Source organism: Polypterus senegalus, chromosome 4 (genome assembly GCF_016835505.1).
Source record: "Polypterus senegalus isolate Bchr_013 chromosome 4, ASM1683550v1, whole genome shotgun sequence".
NCBI classification, from domain to species: Eukaryota; Metazoa; Chordata; class Cladistia; order Polypteriformes; family Polypteridae; genus Polypterus; species Polypterus senegalus.
Genome location: NC_053157.1, coordinates 234,129,226 through 234,150,642, shown reverse-complemented (window position 1 = coordinate 234,150,642; position 21,417 = coordinate 234,129,226). Strand labels below are relative to the sequence as shown.

Sequence of the window (21,417 nt, the reverse complement as noted above, 5' to 3'; positions counted from 1 at the left end):
TTCAAGACACCCTGTGCCAGATGCAGCAAAGCAGCCCCAGAACATAACAGAGCCTCCTCCATGTTTCACAGAAGGGACAGTGTTCTTTTCTTGATAGGCTTCATTTTTCCGTCTGTGAACATAGAGCTGATGTGCCTTGGCAAAAGTTCAAATTCAGTCTGGCTTTTTATGATTTGTTTTCAACAATGGTGTCCTCCTTGGTCGTCTCCCATGAAGTCCACTTTGGCTCAAACAACGATGGATGGTGCGATCTGACACTGATGTTCCTTGAGCTTGAAGTTCACCTTGGATCTCTTTAGAAGTTTTTCTGGGCTCTTTTTGTTACCATTCATTATCCGTCTCTTTGATTTGTCATCATTTTCCTCCTCTGCCACGTCCAGGAGGTTGGCTACTGATCCCATGGATCTTAAATTTCTGAATAATATGTGCAACTGGAGTCACAGGAACATCAAGCTGCTTCGAGATGGTCTTATAGCCTTTACCTTTGACATGCTTGTCTATAATTTTCTTTCTAATCTCCTGAGACAACTCTTTCCTTCGCTTCCTCTGGTCCATGTTGAGTGTGGTACACACCATGTCACCAAACACCACAGTGACTACCTGGAGCCCTATATAAAGGTCCACTGACTGATTACAAGATTGTAGACACCTGTGATGCTAATTAGTGGACACACCTTGGATTAACATGGCCCTTTGGTCACATTATTTTCAGGCTTTTCTAGGGGTACCATCATTTTTGTCCAGGCCTGTTTCATGAGTTTATTTTTTTAATAATTCTGTTGAAGCATGGGTGAAAATCAATGTCTGACTTTCATTGGTTAAATTTCATAGAATTTTTATTTATTATTACTTTTGTCAGATTAAAGTTATTTCCGTGACCATTTTGAGTTTTTCTTTCATTGACTGAAAGGGTACCAACAATTTTGTCCACGTGTTCAAACGGTTTGTGAGCTGAAGGTGATTTAAAATCCTGGAGAGACAAACGAACAGCCACGGTAGCGTATTAAATATAAAGATCGAGTGTTACTCGTTGTTCAACTGCTGAAAAGTCCACCACTGTCTTTGTTACATGTTTGTCTACTGTTTAACAATTAAATAAACTCGAAACTTTTCCAAGCTGTAGATTTGTTAAGGACAATCTAAATTTCCTCACTCATCAGATCTTCAAGGAATGGCCAAATCATGGATGGTTCTACAGGGTTGTTGAAAGAAAAACATCTATAGGATGAGGACCAGCATAGAAGTGACCATTTTCATAATGAGGGTTTCTATTTTACTGATATATCCTCAAATATAAAATATTTTGTATTTTTAATATCTTAATTTATGAAAAATATAGACTACTATAAAATCATATAGTGGTACTGTATGAGGAAGTCAGGAGTGGCAGAGAAGTACGTAAGAGCTGTACAGGATATGAATGAGGGAAGTGTGACAGTGGTGAGGTCTGCGGTAGGAGTGATGGATCCATTCAAGGTGGAGGTGGGATTACATCAGGGATCGGCTCTGAGCCGTTTCTTATTGTCAATGGTGATGGACTGTGAGGTTTGCTGATGACATTGTGATCTGTAGCGAGAGTATGGAGCAGGTTGAGGAGACCCTGGAGAGGTGGAGATATGCTCTAGAGAGGAGAGGAATGAAGGTCCGTAAGAACAAGACAGAATACATGTGTGTAAATGAGAAGGATGTCAGTGGAATGGTGAGGATGCAGGGAGTAGAGTTGGTGAAGGTGGATGAGTTTAAATACTTGGGATCAACAGTACAGAGTAATGGGGATTGTGGAAGAGAGATGAAGAAGAGCGTGCAGGCAGGGTGGAGAAGAGTGTCAGGAGTGATCTGTGACAGACGAGTATCAGCAAGAGTGAAAGGGAAGGTCTACAGGACGGTAGTGAGACCAGCTGTGTTATATGGGCTGGAGACGGTGGCACTGACCAGAAAGCAGGAGACAGAGCTGGAGGTGGCAGAGTTAAAGATGTTAAGATTTGCATTGGGTATGACGAGGATGGACAGGATTAGAAATGAGGACATTAGAGGGTCAGCTCAAGTTGGGAGACAAAGTCAGAGAGGCGAGATTGTGTTGGTTTGGACATGTGCAGAGGAAAGATGCTGGGTATATTGGGAAAAGGATGCTAAGGATAGAGCTGCTAGGGAAGAGGAGAAGAGGAAGGCCTAAGATGGCGGTTTATGGATGTGGTGAGAGAGGACATGAAGGTGATGGGTGTGAGAGTATAAGATGACAAGGAGAGGAAGAGATGGAAGAAGATGATCCGCTACGGCAGCCCCTAACGGGAGCAGCCAAAAGAAGAAGAAGAAGAGTATGTTATGTAATGGCAGCAGTAGTTGTTGTATTTTGTATTGTTAATTTTATTATTATTAGTAGTCATTGTAATACAGGGTGGTACGAAAAGTAGCCCCCTTCCTGCCTGAGTGGCGCCCCGATTGACTACCCTCATCACGACAGCTGTGTAGACGTAGTACAAACGTGTGAGTACGAGCTGAGCGACGTATTCCATTCCACAAAGAATCATTTTCAGCACTTAAAGAGTGAGTAAAGATTTTTGCATTTCAAGTTCTTTCTTTATGGAAGGGCGCCTTTTTTCGCCAGGGAGGCGGGCTACTTTTTCGTGGGCCACCCTGTAGTATTAAATTTCTTTTTGTTTTGGTTGCTGTATCATATGTCATGAGTGATACTGTTAGTTATATCAAGTAACAAAGTCAGAGAGGCGAAATTGGTTTGGTTTGAACATGTGCAGCAGTGAGATGATAAGTATAATGAGTGAAGGGTGCTAAGGATAGAGCTGCCAGGTGAGGGGAACAGAGGAAGGCCTAGAAGAAGGTTTATGGATGTGCTGAGAGAGGACATGCAGGTGATGGGGGTGACAGAACAAGATGACGAGGAGAAGAAGAGAAGGAAGAAGATGATCCACTGCTGGTTACTCCTTATGGGAGCAGCCGAAAGATGATGATGATGAAGAAGAAGAAGATAAAAATAATACAGGTGATGGATTCTTTGTTATGGAAGTGTACAAATCAATCCATTTGTTACTCTATTATTATGACACAACATACAGTACATACTCACATTCAGAATCTGATCCCTTTCCAATACTGGAAGTGTCAAACTGTTTTCAGGTCCTTGTAGAGGTGAACGGTGATTCTGAAAACTCTTAAGGTGGCAGGCAGGCATGAGGATCCCCAACAGCACAATTCAAAATCAGTCCCCAGAAAGAGAAAGGGTGTGATAAAAGGGGACTCGGTCATTATGAGTAAATGAAGCACAAGTTTGCTCCACAGAGAGTCTCACGTGGTGTGTTATCTTCTGGGTGCACAGGTTTGCTCTTCCTTCTGTGGTCCCTCTGTGTTCGGAGAACACTCTGACCTGTCATTAATGTGAACCCCCAAGTACCTGTAGGAGTGGACCTTCCTGAATAGTGACCAGACACACAGGTTCTTTGGTCAATAAGCAGCTCATTGGTTTTGCTGATGTTAGGTTGCAGACAGTTCTCTTTCCACCAAGAAACAAAGTTTGTTCCCCAACCGACTACTCCGCTTTGTCTCATCCCCTTTATCAAAACATCCCATAAGTGCAGAATCATCTAAAACTTTCTGCAGATGACCTGACTGACCCATTGCTACATTTCTAGTCTGAGGTGTCCTGAGTGAAGACAAAAGCAGACAGACCTGTTCCTCATGGTGCTCCAGTGTTGCTCACACAGTTCTTGAGTATCACAAACTGCCGTCTGTCCAACACATAGTCCACCATCAGGACACCACAGGCTCCTCCACCTGTATATCTCTACGCCAGGGGTGGGCAAAGTCAGTCCTAGGGGGGTCGCAGTAGCTGCAGGTTTTTGTTCTGACCCAGTTGCTTAATTACAGAACAATCCTTGACAATAATTTAATGTCATGGCTTGTTTGTGCTTTAACTCTACCATGTCAGGTCCTTCTCATATCCTAGAGTGTTAGAGGCCTCTTAAAGGGAATGGATTTGGGGATTACTGGTGTGAGGGTCCCACTACTCACTCATCTTCTCATAGGCCTCAGAGAAACTGACAAAAGAGCCTGGTGAGAAACTAATGAGAGGAGCACAAGTGAAATTCTGACTGCTTGCTCTTGAGAAAACAACTGTAGATCGGTGTCACAAATGAGTGACAAAACCAGAGCTGAGCTACAGCATGAGGGTGGGCTCAAAACTTAACCATAGCAAACCCAGAGCCCTTTACTAATAGGATCAGATTCCACCTGGGGACAAAAAACTTCTATCTATCTATCTATCTATTATATAGCACCTTTCATATCTATCTATTTGTTATATAGTGCTTTTCAGATCTATCTATCATATAGTGCCTTTCAGATCTATCTATCTATCTATCTATCATATAGTGCCTTTCAGATCTATCTATCTATCTATCTATCTATCTATCATATAGTGCCTTTCAGATCTATCTATGTATCTATCTGTTATGTAATGCCTTTCAGATCTATCTATCTATCTATCTATCCATCTATCTAGCATGACTCCCTGGGTCCTTTCATAGCTCCCCATGGCAGCACCCACGGCACCCAACTGGGCTGAGAAGCCGAACTCCAAGTCCCAGGATGCCCTGCAGGAATTTGGGGAACTGCTATATACCAGGGGAGCTGCCATCTAGCGTTTTGGGGGAGGCAGTGTACACAATTATCTGCCTTCCCCAATTCTTCCATTTCAGGGACATCCTGGCCAGGCTGGACTGTCGGCCGGCTCTCACAAGTGATTTTCATATCTATCTATCTATCTATCTATCTATCTATCTATCTATCTATCTATCTATCTATCTATCTATCTATCTATCTATCTATCTATCTATCAAATGACAATTCATACATTTAAAAATTTTCCAACACTAAACCATTTTAGCAGATTTCTAGATTAAAGGCAAATGGGAGATCAACAGACACAGAGAGAGAAGAGGACTATTGTATTGTGGACATATGACAAGAAACACTACTTTGAAATTGGCTGTCCATCTTTAGACCCTCCTAATCCAATTCCGGTCAGTCTGAGTCAGATCTTTTCTCTTAGTGTTGGGCACCAATGTAGTTGGGTGGTCATTTGGCCTTTTGAAGGTGTTGTAGATTTTTTTTTTTCCAGCCGTGTAACTGGAGCTAATGCTGTAAAATCAGACTTTATCACTTTACTTACAAAAATCTCTAATTTCAATTGTCACTTAATTTTGATTCATCAATATTAGAGATGCTTCCATTTCCATTTCTTTTGTAAAATATTATTTTTGTGTTGCTGTTTGTGTAGAACTTTGAGTCACACTTACTGTACATATTAAGATGCGCTACAGAAATGAATGTGTGGTTAGTCGTTGTTTCCAAACCTGTTCATTCCAGACCACGATCATGGTTTCGTAGCCTGCATCGGCAGAACTGGTTCAAAGTCGGGGCCATCGCAGGGCCTTCTCGTTAAGTTGTAGTTCCATTTTCTTCAAGAAGCTCTCCCTGTGGATGAAGAACAGTCTAGCGACGCACACTAGATGGCAGCATTCCCCTAATTATTGTGAAGCTCTCCGCGGCCGGTCTTCCCCGTGTCGCTTGGTGATGACTCATTTTGTTTTTCTTTATTTCATCCCTTTGCTGACTGCCGAGACTGCCATGCGAGGCTCGAGTCTGCACTTACAAAGACAAAAGGAAGTTGAAGAAGAGACAGGAAAGAGCAGCATCAGGAGGAATGGAGGTGAGTAACTGGAGCATCAGGCGGAGGTGGGGGTCTGTGGGTGGTTCTTCAGTCGGTTGTGCAAGCCGCTCCGTCCACTCACCCGAGGCTCAGACTGCACTCTAAGCCACTCGATCGTGCCGTCCCAGTTCAGCACAACGACTTTCACGAAAACCCGAGAACTTGTCTCACTGGAACATTCTGCGCAATGGCGAGGGCAGGACGAGTAATCGGGGGTTCATTTATTTATTTTTTTGGTTAATATAATACATATATAAATAAAACATAACATAATACATATACAATATAAAACATAACACAGCTTATAATATTTGCACGGTGCATCTTCATATCAGCAAATGTGAATGAAACAAATCCAACAGGAAGTCGCTCCTCCTGGCATAGCGCGCGTCTTTGGGATAACGGAGGAAAAGACAAGACAGATATAGTGGACTGTCCAGACCGCCACTTGAAATGGATGAATAGACATAACAGTTCAGGTCAGGTTGGGGAGCATACACTGCTACAGCGTTGCCGCACCCCCCCACAAGACGAAACAGTTCGGCATCCTGGTTGGCAACCCCCCATGCAGACTCGCAGTTGTGTCCCGGCCTCCGGAAACGACCCTCTATCTGCCGCGTGGGCGTCTCCTTGGCCTGCCCCTCAACAATGAGGGTCCTGCGAGCCAGATCAGCCTCCGGGAATCGCGGCACATGGTCATAATTGACGCTCCCTCACAATGCAGGTCTCTTTGAGCAACACAAAGTCAAACCGACGGGACCCAAGGATCCTCCGAAGAGACAGAAGGAGTCCAGTCTTCATCTCAGGTGTCTGGATAGCGTCCATGTCTCGCAAACGGGGGGCACCAGGACTCTAAAGACTTGGACCTTCGTCCTTTTACAGAGATATCAGGAGTGCCACACACCTCCTTCCAGTGACCTCATGACACCCAATGCTCTCCTAATCCGTCTACTGACTTCATAGGAAGAGTCCCATGAATATCACTGCCACGGTAAGTAAACCTCTCAATGATGAGGTCGACACTCTCTCTGCAGACAGTCACACTGCTGATGGCCATGCCCAAGAGGTCATTAAAGGCCTGGCTCTTGGTTTTTATCACAAGCCCAGATCCTCAGACACCTCACTCAGACTCTCGAGAGCCTCCATTGAAGATCACAGCATCCTCAGCAAAGTCAAGATCAGTGAATCTCACATAACAGACAGGTGACCCCCAGCTGCTGGACCCCATGAAGTCCATACAAGTATTGAACAGAGTAGGAGCAAAAAACACACCACTGACGGACCCCAGAATGAAGTGGGAAAAACACAGCGGGTCTGCCTCCGCTCAAAGTACAAGTGTACAGGCCGGCCATGGCACCCAGCAACCTTGAGGGGATCTCACAAAGTCTCAGGATGTCCCACAGGGCAGCTCGATCAACTGAGTCAACTGAGCAGTGACATAACAGAACTTCTGAAGAACAAAAGGCAGCAGATACCCTGTAGATCACTACAGCCACAGCGAGATGAGTAAAGCGCAGGTGGCATCCCTCTGTCTGTCTGTCTGTCTGACTGACTGACTGTTTCAGCCTCATGCATGAATGGCCAGTCGTATTTTCATAACCCTGCACTCTTTCAAATCCTGACTCTTTAATGGCACTTCATAGTTCCTTACTGGCTTGACAAAGCACCATTTTATTCTGGGAAGAGCTCTCTGCCTATGAAGTTGGATTTCTATAAGATAGGCTGCCTATCAGGACACTAACTAATAAGGAAAGCCAGGACTTTGCCTGTGAGAGAGTCCTTTAAAAATCAGGACTTCGTGGTATTTCACAAACCTGTTACTAGCTGTTCATGGTTATGTACCTCACAGAGCCTGTTACAGATCTAAATAAGTAAAGGGTCTTTCTGGAACCTTCATCTAGATGGGCCCTTTGGGGACCAAAAATGGTTCCCTTATGTCATTGTTCTGAAGGACCGCTCTGGAACCTTTCATTTTAAAGTGTGGGACAGTCCAGCTTTGACCGTTGGCAGTGTGGGGTTGTTGATCGTATTTTAGTCTAAACATGACACGTGTTCTCATTTCAAATTTCAATGCCATTTTCTAAATAATAGTTAATGAGCAACAGGCAATCTGTCGTAAAAAAACATCTGTTACTTAAAATGTATCTGAAAGACAGCAAACCCCAGAGCCCCTTACTGATAGGATGAAATTCTGTCTGGGGACAAATAAAGTTCTATCTATCAATCTATAGATAGATGTGAAAGGAGTGAGAGATAGATAGATAGATAGATAGATAGATAGATAGATAGATAGATAGATAGATAGATAAAGGCATTATATGATAGATAGCTAGAAAGATAGATACAGTTGTGCTTGACAGTTTGTGAACCCTTTAGAATTTTCTCGATTTCTGCATAAATATGACCTAAAACATCATCAGATTTTCACTCAAGTCCTAAAAGTAGATAAAGAGAAACCAGTTCAACAAATGAGGCAAAAATATTATACTTGGTCATTTATTTATTAAGGAAAACTATGGAATACCTCAGAACAGTCCATCAGCACGCAGCCAGATGGGCGCCCAGCAGTTTCCCGTGGATGAGGGGTGTGCATCAATGTGTAGATTCACGTCCTGAGAACGGGGGGTCAGCTATCGCCTGAAACAGAATAAACAGACGGTGGGCTGCGACTCACTTTTCACATTGACTTTCATACCTGACCACCCCATTTATTTATTTATTTTTTTATTTTGGGCACCGTGCGACTTTCTGAACTTGAACTTCCGAGTTTCTCCGCCACGCTCTATCACTCCATCAACTTCCTTTTGTCGTTCATACCACTGCTTAAGCCAACAAATAGTACATTTTTCCTTGCCTCCACTTCGAATTCGCTGAAATTCTTGTTTTCACGTGCTTTTGCCATTGTCTTTTAACAGAACACTGAACAGAAAGTGGTATTTCTATTGATGTGGATATTAAAACATACAAAATTCCGGGAGAAGTCAGGGTGGGGTGGCAGGCGTGTGCACGTGTGTTACATTTCACACTGACCAGGACTTTTTGGAGCTGAAGTGCGTGGAAGTTGGCTTACGCACAGTTTTGTGCATCTGAATTATTGTGTGCGTACACACATTTCCACTTTTGACTGTACGCCGTGTTTTAGTGCCAGCTCTGCCCACATTGTTATACATGAGACTAGCAGTCTTGAATCCCACCTCTGCCACCAAACTGTAGAGGCATTTCAAATTATTACCACCATGAAAATATATCAGCCACTTTAAGCATTGATCAGTCTGAAGCAAGCGTTTACTACGAGACAGACACCAATGCCTCGCGCCCTGCTGCAGCTCCTAAGATGTCTGTGTGTGGTTCGTTGTATTGAGCAGCAGGCTGCTTTTATAAGTTCACACACACACACACACATCATCATTTCTCTCTTATCAAGTGTTGTTTCTCTGATAGATCTTAAAAACTAATAGGAAGGTACATTTTGAAACCAGCTGCATAGATGGCTTTGTTAGTGCAAACCACAGAAGTAAACGTGCAGTAAGAGCAGTGCTGATTAACCATATAAGCAAAGTAAGCACATGCTTAGGGCATCAAGGGTAAAGGGGGCACTACAAAAAATTTTCATGGCCAAATTTATCAACAGAAATTATTAAATTGATTAAATTTATAGCCGTTATAAAATTTAATGAAAATTGAATAATGCCTCCCTATGCCGTCACTGTTCGTAGATGGCGCCTTACACAGTGCGTTCTGCATACTGGTGCCAACTATGATGGGGAATTCCCGTTTCATGGTGATTCCCTTAAACGCCATGTTATGTCAAAATATCACAAAAATAATTTGATTCAAAGCAGTATTTTTTATATTTTTAAATAATAGTTGATTAGAAAAATATTATCACGTAATTGTTGTGTTTCGTGAATTATCTGTTATTTAACTTAAAATAAATTTCTAGCGCGTAGAAAGCGTTATTTTCTGTTTTAAGCAAAAACCAAAAATCGTCCCAGTTTGAGGAAAAAATATTCTGGTAAGTCTATTTAATTCTGTTCTTGGATATTTTAAAATTCATTTACATTATGTAAAAGTGAAAATCGTACAGCTGATTACTATTGGATAAAATTGTTTATAACTTTTTTACTAATAAAGATGTATTAACAAAATGTGAACAAAATATTCTTCAAATCCTGTACTAAGAATATGTATACTGTAAATAAATTTGCTAAACTAACACAAAAGCCATACATAAATTAAATAATCAAAATGGTAAATCTACGGTTTTCATGTCAAAATGTTTTAATTTTGAATTTTCAATAATAAAATAAAATAAATAAATAAAATATTTTGAATTACTAGTGTAAGGGGGGCACCAAAATTACTTAGTGCTTAGGGCATCTAAGGGTCTTAACCCGGCCCTGAGTAAGAGTCTAAACATTGCTGCTAAACGTTGTCCTAAGTCAAGTATAAGCAAAGGCAATAGACAGAAATAAGCAACCGTGAGCTAAACCAGTTACGAGCGAATACAAACATGGGCTCCAATGAAATCTAAGTCAAGACTCCGGCATGCTTATAAAAAAACAATTTAACACTTAGGCCTCATCCTTCAAGAGTTTAAAACCCCAGAACTCCACCAACTCCTACATCTCAAAGACACGTAATCCATTCAACATCACGGGATGCTGTAACCAGGAGATGAAGGGGGAATCAGCCCTGAACGATGCACCGGTCCATCACAGAGTCCATTTACATCAGGTCCCCATTTAGAGTGGACCTGCTTACCCTTGGGATGCGAGAGCCAAAGCCACACCGGCACTAAGAGAACATGCAGACCACACAGGCCAGCGTGGAAAAATGTGACAAAGCTGCAGCATCAGGATGATTAGGCGAATGGGTGGACACGGGATAAGTGAGCGAGATGTGGAAATGCCCACATACAAAAAAACAAGAGTCCAACCACATATTGGAAGTTGAGAGTGTGTGGTTTAGTCCGGTATACCAGTTCACACTACTGTTCTCATTAAACTGAGTCGGCTTTTGCCCCTCATTGCATTAACATCTCACCTTGCTGTCCATCCTAATTTGAAGCGACAGTGAGTCCCATTCTCCACAACAGGAGTATCTCCACAGCAACGAGGCCCTGTAACTAAAAGCCATTATTGTATTAATCCTTGGAATTTGAAGATAGCCAGCATCTTGAGATCTCAGTGTGCACTGTGGTTTGTAAGTAAAGTCTGTAAAGTAATCATTAAACCTTGACACCGACCGCCTCCTACAAACAAGAGGATTGCAATTCTGTCAAACCTGCAGGTCAGAATTGAGTAACCAGCAGTCTGCGGTCAATCTATGGTCAATCTGCATGTTTGTGACTTTTATTCTTAGCACTTGTTATATTTACTGTTAAAACAGCATCAAGCAACAAAGTGAATAAACAAATACACAAGGCTGTTAGTCAGCTGAGGGTTGCAAATGTCATTTACTTTTAAGTCAGAGACATACAGATTTAGTTGAACAATGGCAGGTAAGTTGGGAAAAGCTGAGCACAGGGGATACTGTAAAAAAATATTTGAATTAGCTATCAGGAAATTAGGAGTTTGAGAAGGGTAAGTTGTTGACAGATTTTAAAACAGGCATAAAAAAAAGTCAGGCAAGAAACAAAGCGTCAAAGTATATAATGAGAGACAAGAAATTAAAACTAAGAGACAAGCAAAAGTCCTGAACCCAGGTCTGTGGCCATTCCTTATCTAAGGAGTGAATAGCTGAGGGTTTTGGGCTTAGACATAATAATAATAATAATAATAATAATAATAATAATAATAATTCATAATAAATTTTATTTAAATAGCGCCTTTTCCATTCTCAAGGCATTTAGAAAGTAAATTTTAAAATTTGGATAAGAGGCAGTGTGCACTGCCATCTTAAACAGAAATAACCTGATGATGCCCTAAATTGTGAGCCTCCAGCCCAGTAGGTGGCAGTGCAGTCCTAATCTGGAGCGATTGAGACCCTGTGCCCTCTGTCAAGTCAAATCCAGCCTTGATTAGACCTTTGTTGCCAGTATTAAATGGTTCAAAGTGAAAAATGAATAAAGGCTTAAACGTTTTCTCCCCTTTTCACCATTTTCTGCTTTGAATAAATCAGCTGGTCTTTGTCGTCATATGCAATCAGATTTCACTCCAAATCTGCTGGGAATGTCTTAGTCCAACATGGCTAACTTAGTTGGTAGTTTTAGTGTTTGCTGGGAACTGTACGTTTACACTGAAGGGTGCTCTAGTTATTCCCGATTTCTTTAGAAAGTAATTCAATCGCTTTTATTTTCACAGATAAAAATGAGCCTCCTTCCCAGTTCAAATGGCCATGCAGTAAGGGGACAGTTGACCCCCAAGTCTGAGCTGTCCACTTGACAAGCACATCTTTGAGGAGAAAAACAGACACATGAAGGGAGAGAAAAGATTTGCGTGGAACATGGCCTCCGTCAAAGAGGACGACATGAATGAAAGACTGGAACACATTAAACAAGAGGACTGTGAGTGGGGCGCACCAGAGGATGTGTGTGTGAAGCTGGAGGAATGTGAAGGAAGAATTTCATGTTTTAAAGAGAAGGAAACCAAGGGAGAGACAGCTGAAGTTAAAGTTGAAGGTTCAGAACATTTGTCAGTTAGTCTTGCATTGCAAAACCTTGAAAGTTGGAATAATTTCAAGCAGGATGTTTTTGAAGATGCTCATTTTAGTTTACAGCCCTCGGTCACAAATACGGGACAACTGGCTACCAGACAGAGTTCTGTGGAACTTAAATCAGAGTTGTTGGAGTTTGACGAGAAAATCAATGAAAGAAACAAGAGAGGAGAAGAAGAAGAAGTACAACAGTCATCTAGGAGGGAAGGAATTAGTAAGTAATGTGAATATACGTAAAAGAAAATATGACTGACTACAGCTCCAAATTCTTTCTTTGGCTCTTTTAGTATTTTTAGTAGGAAGAAATGAGAGCGGGGATGCATGTTTGGCTGAATGTGAGTAGAGACCTGATGCTTGGTTATCTGCCCTAGCATATATAAAGCTGTGATTTTAGTATTGTTTTATGCTTAATGAAATGAAAGAATCACACATATTGACCCCTAGACTTATAGGGGCTTGAACGTAACTTTAGCTTTTTGCCTCACTTCTTCAGCTCCACTTGTCAGATCTCATTCTCATCCATTCCTCCATTTTCTTCACCTGGGGTCACAGGTGGCTTTTGATGTATGGCAGATATTAGGCTTGAAAGGCAGGCCATGCTGACTCACATATCCAAAGTGGGTATGAGAGGAAGATGGAGAAGCTGAACAGAGAGCAGGAGAACATGCAAAATCCACAGAAATAGTGAACACAGCAAGAATGTGAGGTGACAGAATGAATAAGTGTGTCGCACATATCTTTTCATAATTACTTTATCAAGAATAATTCTCAGTGTTTCTATTATATAATGCCTTTCACATCTGTCTATCTCTCTTTTATATAGTGCCTTTCTATCTATCTATCTATCTATCTATCTATCTATCTATCTATCTATCTATCTATCTATCTATCTATCTATCTATTATATAGTACATTTCACATCTATCTATCTATTATATAGTACATTTCACATCTATCTATCTATCTATTATATAGTGCCTTTCACATCAATTTATTTATCTATACTAATAAAAGTCAAAGACCTCACTGACTGACTCACTATCTCACTGACTGACTGACTCATCACTAATTCTCCAACTTCCCGTGTAGGTAGAAGGCTGAAATTTGGCAGGCTTATTCCTTACAGCTTACTTACAAAAGTTAAGCAGGTTTCATTTCGAAATTCTATGCGTAACGGTCATAATGGTCAACAATGTCCGCCATGTTGAACTTTCTTATTTATGGCCCCATCTTCTCAAATTTTGGTAGGCGGCTTCCCTGTGCTAACCAAAACTGATGTACGTACTTATTTCAGTGGTATGATACCACTGTGGGCCGCCATATTGAACTTTCCAACTGTCTTTGTTACTTATGGGCCCATCTTCAAGAAATTTGGTATGCAGGTTTGCAACGCTAACTGAATCCTACTTACGTACATATATACGTCCATAGCCTGCAGCTCGGTCACCGTGTGAGGTGGCGTTGGGTCCCCCATCCCAACACCTCCCACGTTGTTGGCTGCCTGCCTATATAAGGCCGTCCGTTGCTCCAGTCTCTACATTCCCTTCCTTGCTTCGCCACGGGATTCACATCTCCCTGCTGATAACTGCAGCCTTTTTATTTAATCCACGGCTTCTCCGCTGTTTTATTGTTTGTTTATTACGATTATAGTTATTGTGTAGGTATTTTAGACTTACTTTACATTGTTCAGGTACCCATTTCCTTTATCATTCCAACCGTACCCGCATTAACATGTCTATTGTGGTGATCACCATCGATCACAGAACTGTCACTTACCGAGTGGTGTCCATGCCCAGAGATGCCACCTGCCTTTTCCATTCTCTTTGTTACATATTGCACGGCCATATCAGGCTCACTCTTGATATCCAGAGGAACATTGTGTCTTATGTATTGAATGACTGGGACAGGTTCAAGGTGTGGACTGATGACGGTACAGGAGATAATTAGACTACACAGGAGCACTAGAAGAGTGAAATGCTTAAGCCCTTCACCTATGGATCTGCATGTGAGTTGATGGCTGCCGCTGAATTGTTCGGTTGTCGCTTTCAAGTGTACTGAAATGGTCAAATATTTTACACCTTTGGACAACCACCAATGCCTCTTAAACATCTTAGATTGACAGGTGACGATTTCAGTAGTGGACACTTTGATGTTTATGAATGTTTAAACTCTCAAAAGCTGGATGTGAAGTTATCGATGAAACCGGTTGTATACTTACAACGCTTGACAGATGCCGAATGTCTCTTCAACACAACAAGTCCTACAAATACTGTCGTCATTGAAACAAACCATGAAACTCAAACCGATTATGACAGCAGCAATCCAAGCTGTGAGATTTGAAACAAGATTGCTGTTCACATGGCCAACTGTACATTGCATGCTCAAGAGTAAGCTCAGCGCACAGCTTGGTCATATTACAACCGGAGGGTGTGGTGATATGGTTCCACAGCTCATTGAGTAAAGGCCATTTTTAAATAAATAATCAATGTGCTCGCGGCTTAGTGAGGGGACGTTGGGCCATAGTGAGCCGCGGGCGATCCGTAGGGTGTGGCGTTTCTCACCTAGTGCACAGGTGAGGAACTGCCCACATTCATGATTGTCTGTGGCTAATGCTGCAGCTGCTGTGGCCCTCGTCATTTTAAAAAGAAGCGCGAGTCGGTTAAAGAGGAAGAAAGAAACGTTAGGAGGAAAAAAGAAATGGAGAGAGAAAGAAGGAAAGGAGAGGACGGAGGTTACCGGGAGCAGGAGAGGAAGCAGACGGTGCGTGAGTGTGGTGGCCTGGCGATCGGCGCTCGTGGACAGCTGCATGGAAGCTGGGTGTTAGGCCGACACCCGTCGTGTTGGTGTTGATGTCGCTCCCGCTGAGCGATCAGGTAGCGGGAGTGACCAGGGAAGGCAACTGGCCGCATGAAGGCCATGGAAGGCAGCGGAAGTCGGAGACTTGGTGGTGGGAATCCCCAGCGTGGCGACCTGGCCGTTGTGGGAAACCAAGTTCTCCGGGACTGGGATGAGTGCCATACCGAAGCCAGGGATCGGGAGGTCTCCAGTCTCGTGCGTGTGTTTCAGGAGGGCAGCTGCAGAGAGCGTCTTGCCTGCTGCGATGCCCAAACGGGATAAGCAGGTGAGACGCTAACAGAAGAGCACCAGATTTGTTGATTGGTTTTAAGACTGCTTCCTAAAAAGATTTTAACCTCTCGTTTTTAAGGATTGTTTTTTCTATATATTGGTTTTACTCCCACGTTCTTTTTATGGGTTATTTATTTAATGAACTATGAAGATCTGCACTATTTATGAACACTGTTTTTGTTTTGTTGACTGATTTTAAATAAAAACACTTTTGCACTTTTTACCTTCCCCTTGCTCAGATGCTTAATTTGCCTCCATTGACTAGCTCACTCGGCAACATTATCGACGGTGTTGGGTTCAAGGGTTCCCAAACATCAAAGGGAGTGTGGAGCCTGAACCCACATCGTCACAGAGGGCCGAACTCACAATGTGGTATACAAAGAGATCCTTAACAAATAATTATTGGTATATTTTCCCTCAGTTTAAAAAGGTTTAATTTTCTTCTTAATAAAACTTTTAAGGCAGTACTAGCTACTTGGCAGGTATTTGCTAGTCTATTATATAGTACATTTAATATCTATCTATTATATAGTACACTAGCAGAATACCCGTGCTTTGCAGTGGAGAAGTAATGTGTTAAAGAAGGTATGAAAAAGAAAAGGAAAAATTTTTTAAATAATGTAACATGATTGTCAAAGTAATTGTTTTGTCACTGTTATGAGTGTCACTGTGATATATATATATATATATATATATATATATATATATATATATATATATATATATATATATATATATATATATAGCAAAATACCCGTGCTTTGCAGCTATGTCGTGTGTTAAAGAAGTTATGAAAAAGACAAGGAAACATTTTAAAAATAATGTAACATGATTGTCAAAGTAATTGTTTTGTGTATTTGGTGGCAGCGTCATGAAGTTGTTTCCATCTAGCTGCATCAGAAAATGTAACACGACGTCTGACACGCCTCCTTTTTACTGTTTTCTCACAGCTTGGATTGCTGCTGTCATAATGGGATTGAGTCTACATATATATATATATATATATATACACATACATATCATATCTATATATCATATATATACATATATACATATATATATATATATATATATATATATACACATACATACATACACACATATATATATATATATGTGTCTATATGTGTGTGTATAGCTTTGGTCACTGAGTGCAAGGGAAAAATAATAAAATATAGTCTATAAGTTATTAAACAGTAAAACATTAACGTTTTAAGAAGTACAGGTACATTGAGCACTACTGGAGTGGTTTCAGGTAAACTACATTTTAAAGACTGTGTAACACAACAGGTAAGTAACTAACAGCAGCTAAAATGTATATGGATCATCTCTCGGTAGTAGATCCCTTTTGAAAGGCGCTACACGACGGCTGTGGTATAGAAATTACATTTTCTATGTGAGCGTTCAAATTTGTGCCTCTGGTAATGTGCCTTACCGGCATTTAAAGAAAATTAGTTTTGTGTCCTCTGCAGTGTTAAGAGAAAGGCTTTGGTTTGGGATAAAAGGTGTAAAGAAAGGAAAGTTGCCTTTTTCTTTTATATAGTATAGAGATGTGTTAAGCTGGCGTTATGATCGCCTTTTGGGGACAGTCGCGGTGGGTCTTGTGTAGACTGGTGAGACGTCCCTGCCATTAATCGGCTGTGATGGCACTGTCAGTCCTCCACTCGTGTGCGTGTCTTCATAATCCGAGGTGAGGACCTCATAATCGTATACGTGCAAAAGAAAGTGTGAATCGCCTTAATATTATTTTGCGTGGTGTAGAAAAGGGGTCCGTGTTTGCACTTGTCTGGGCTATAGCGCAGGGGAGGATGAAAAAATTAAAAGTGCTCACTTTGACTTAAGGCAGAAGCGCAGTCAGCGTCTCAAAGGCGGCACAGCTATGCACGCGCTGGCTGCTCGACTTTTGCTGGGCAGGAGACCCAGTTTTGCAGACACGTTCATGATATCAAAAGTCTCAGCGCTCTTTGGAGGTCATTCATATATATATATATATAGCAAAATACCAGCGCCGCAGCGAGAAGTAGTGTGTTAAAGTAATGAAAAGAAAAGGAAACATTTTAATAATAGCGTAACATGATTGACATTGTCATGAGTGTTGCTGTCATATATATGCCTGCCTAAATAAGTCACCCTCGCTTGCTCTTACTTTTTACCGTTCATTTAATCATGGCTAGTGGCGGAAAAATTATAAAATGGAAGGAGGATGGCTTTACCAAAACAATTATTGATGGCGAATCGATTATTCATAAAGCTTGAATTGGTGATCTGTTTTTCTGTGTTAACCTCATATTTTTCATACTTCTTCTCAAACTAAGGTGGTGCGAGGGTAAAATGAATCGGGATGTGCTGATCAATGTAATCCATGTACCAGGAAACCATGCATTGACAAAAGCTCCCTGTGCTTGTAATGCAAAGAGTGATTAAATGCATTATTTTTAGCGTTATGGAGCACATGCATGAAGCTTCTCAGCTGTGCTTGTGCTAAGAAAAGGAAAGATTTTAAAAATAACGTAACACGATTGTCAATGTGACCTTTTGTAAGTAGTGCCTGGAGGATTCAGTGTGGAGAAACTCTATAGAGACAGCGTGTGTATTAACTTGTGGATTTTTCTGTGAGTATTTGGTGGCAGTCTGAAGTTGCTTGGAAGGCGGCGTTAGCAGAGCTCAGCTCAGACCGAAATTAGATGAATGGGAGGAGATGATGGCGTGACTCCCCACCCGCCTTAACTGTCAATCCCCCACAAACACAGTCTCTCAGAATTTGCATAAGCACACCCCTTCACCTACAATTTTAACTTAGTTACAAAGTGATCAAAACTCGCTTATATCCTCGTCCTCTCATTAAACTTGTATCCCGCATTACCTGTGGGCATGTGAAACGCCAGCGTAGCCTGTCTATGAACTTAATTTAAAGTTTAGGTTTACACCTTGCTTTCTTTCCGAGGTAGCAGCACTCATGAATATGGTTGTATATGTCACTCGCGCTCGCTTCTTATTGTTTAGCTGCCTTCTCAATTATATAAGGCATGTTTTCTTAAGCACTTTTGGAGGTCTTCCTGGTTTTCTACGCACTGCGTTGACAGTCAGTTCACGTGATTACGTGGGAGGCGTGATGATGTCACACGAAACTCCGCCCTCCCACGTCATTCCAGCTCAACTCCATTACAGTTAATGGAGAAAAATACCTTCCAGTTATGACCATTAGGCATAGAATTTCGAAATGAAACCTGCCCAACTTTTGTAAGTAAGCTGTAAGGAATGAGCCTGCCAAATTTCAGCCTTCTACCCACATGGGAACTTGGAGAATTTGTGATGAGTGAGTGAGTCAGTGAGTGAGTGAGTGAGGGCTTTGCCTTTTATTAGTATAGATTTCATATCTAACTATCTATTATATAGTACATTTCAGATCTATCTATATATCTATTATATAGTGCCTTTCACATCTATCTGTCTAAACCTTTTGTTTCACAGTTTTTCAGGAGACTGACAGCTTCCTATCCCCTTCATTTACTGAGACTTCTCTACAGCTCAGACTACAGCACAAACAGGACAAGAAGAAGATGGAAAAATCAACAGAAGAATCAGAGAATTTGACCCCAGCCTTCCTCCAATGCAGCTCTAATCCTGCTGCCAGACAAGGAATGATAGAAGCCATTATCACTGACCAACACAAAGTTCATAATACAGATCAAGGAGCTCAATATGTATACAGAGAGTGCAGAAAAATGTCCAAAAACATTCCTGACTGTACAGATCGCAAGCTGATTCACGTGAGACAGAAGCCATATGCCTGTTCTGAATGTGGCAAAATGTTCTCACGCAGCCAGAATCTTCACATTCACAAAATAATTCACACTGGAGAGAAACCCCACTGCTGTTCTGAATGTGGCAAACGATTCTCACAAATTGGAGGTCTTCAAAGGCACACAAGAATCCACACTGGAGAAAAACCTTATTGCTGTTCCGAATGTGGCAAGCGATTCTCTGACAGCAGTGCGCTTCAGAAGCACACAAGAATTCATACTGGAGAGAAGCCATATTGCTGTGGCAAATGTGGCAAAAAATTCACCCATAGTAGCAGTTTTCACATACACAAACAAATTCACAGTGTAGAAAAACCTTATTGCTGTTCTGAATGTGGGAAAAGATTCCTACAAATATTTAAAGTGCATCGACATATGAGAATTCACATTAAAAAAAAATCTTTGTCCTGAATGTGGTAAACATTTTTCAAACAGTTGTGGTCTTTGTAGTCGTGAAAGAATTCATATGGGTGAGAAGTGTCCTAGCTGTTCTGGATGTGACAAGCATTTATCAGACAGCCGCAGTTGTAAAAGGCAGAAAAGAATTCATACAGGAGAGAAACCATATTGCTGCCCAGAATGTGACAAACAATTTTCACTCAAATATAGTCTTCAGAGGCACAGACAAATTCACACTGGAGAGAAACCTTATAGCTGCACTGAATGTAGCAAGTGTTTTCTGGAAAAGAGAAGCCTGAATAGCCACATGACATTACATACCGGAGAGAAGCCATATTGCTGTACTGACTGTGGCAAACGATTCGCAATAAAAGACAGTGTTCAGAGGCACAAAAGAATCCACACTGGAGAAAAACCGTACACCTGCTCAGAATGTAACAAGCGATTCTCGGACGGTGGCACATTTTGGCAGCACACAAAAATCCACAGCAGAGAGAAGCCATATTATTGTTCTGAATGTGGCAAAAGATTCAACCATAACAGCAATCTTCAGAAACATATACACATTCACACCAGAGAGAAACAGAGAGGGAAAGAGACCTCACTGCAAATTTAAAATAGCAAGAGTTGCAGTAGTCCAAATGAACTCTCATAACTGAAGAGTGCGACTTATTGCGGTCTCGATAGTAAACACACCAAGATAACTCAGTGTAATAACCCTAGTAAAGAACTAGAATGATTATGTAAATTACAGAAAGCCATTGAAAACACACAAATAAAGGGAATGGAAAGACCTGAGGTGACCACTGGAGAAATGCAAATGACAATTAGTTTAGCTACTAATTGTGAAAAATCTGGTGGGGAACCCAAACCAACCTTCTGGTTTAAACAACTGAAAATGTGCTAATGCCACAAATTCAGGTGACACTCGATTGACACTCTATCTATCTAATATACTAAAATCTAATTCTTTCTATTTATCTATGTAATCTTGCCTACAATACTAAAATTAAATTTGATCTATCTGTCTACTTATCTATGTAATTCTGTCTACTATACTAAAATTAAATTCCATCTATCGATTGTGGCGAGTGGCTGGGACCCATGCCTGGCTGGGGCGCCCCTTTGGCACTGAATCTGGGTGATCAGCCATGGGCTGTGTACACTACACCCTGGAACGCTTGGTTGCAGCCCCTGGGTTACATCAGGGCCACTAGCATGGACCACCGGAGCTCAGCCTGTTGGGCTTCATGGTCACCGCCAAGGGGAGTTGCACAGCTTCCTGAGCCAGTGTGGGTGGTGATGTAGCCACACCTGGAAGTGCAGCCTAAATTAGATCAATAATCACCTGGAGCACTTCTGGGTGGGCTATAAGAGGAGCCAGCAGCCACTACTCTAGGCGCCATAGTCAGGAGAAGGCGGACAAAGCTGCCTGGGAGGAGTGGAGGAAGAGGGGTGTGTTTAGGTGTTTTCTTTTTGTGTGTGTTTTAGGGACTGTGTAAGACGTGTCCCACGGCTGAAGAAAAAATAAATTTTTGTTACCCTTTTGACGTGCCTCATTGTCAGTCTGTGTTGGGTCGGCGCTGATATAGCACCTTATTCCACATTATCTATCTATCTATCTATCTATCTATCTATCTATCTATCTATCTATCTATCTAATCCTGCCTACTATACTATAATTAAATTCTATCTATTGTGAAAGAATGA

General features: G+C 41.5%; 1 protein-coding gene across 1 annotated transcript; it reads left to right on the top strand.

Moving 5' to 3' along the window:
• Positions 1-5,622: 5,622 nt before the first annotated feature.
• LOC120528173 (zinc finger protein 235-like) lies at positions 5,623-21,174 on the top strand. The gene is made up of 3 exons (XM_039752258.1): positions 5,623-5,722; positions 12,028-12,593; positions 18,977-21,174. The coding sequence occupies exons 2-3, from the start codon at positions 12,140-12,142 to the stop codon at positions 19,717-19,719; spliced, it is 1,197 nt and encodes a 398-aa protein (XP_039608192.1). The 5' UTR covers positions 5,623-5,722; positions 12,028-12,139; the 3' UTR covers positions 19,720-21,174.
• Positions 21,175-21,417: the final 243 nt, after the last annotated feature.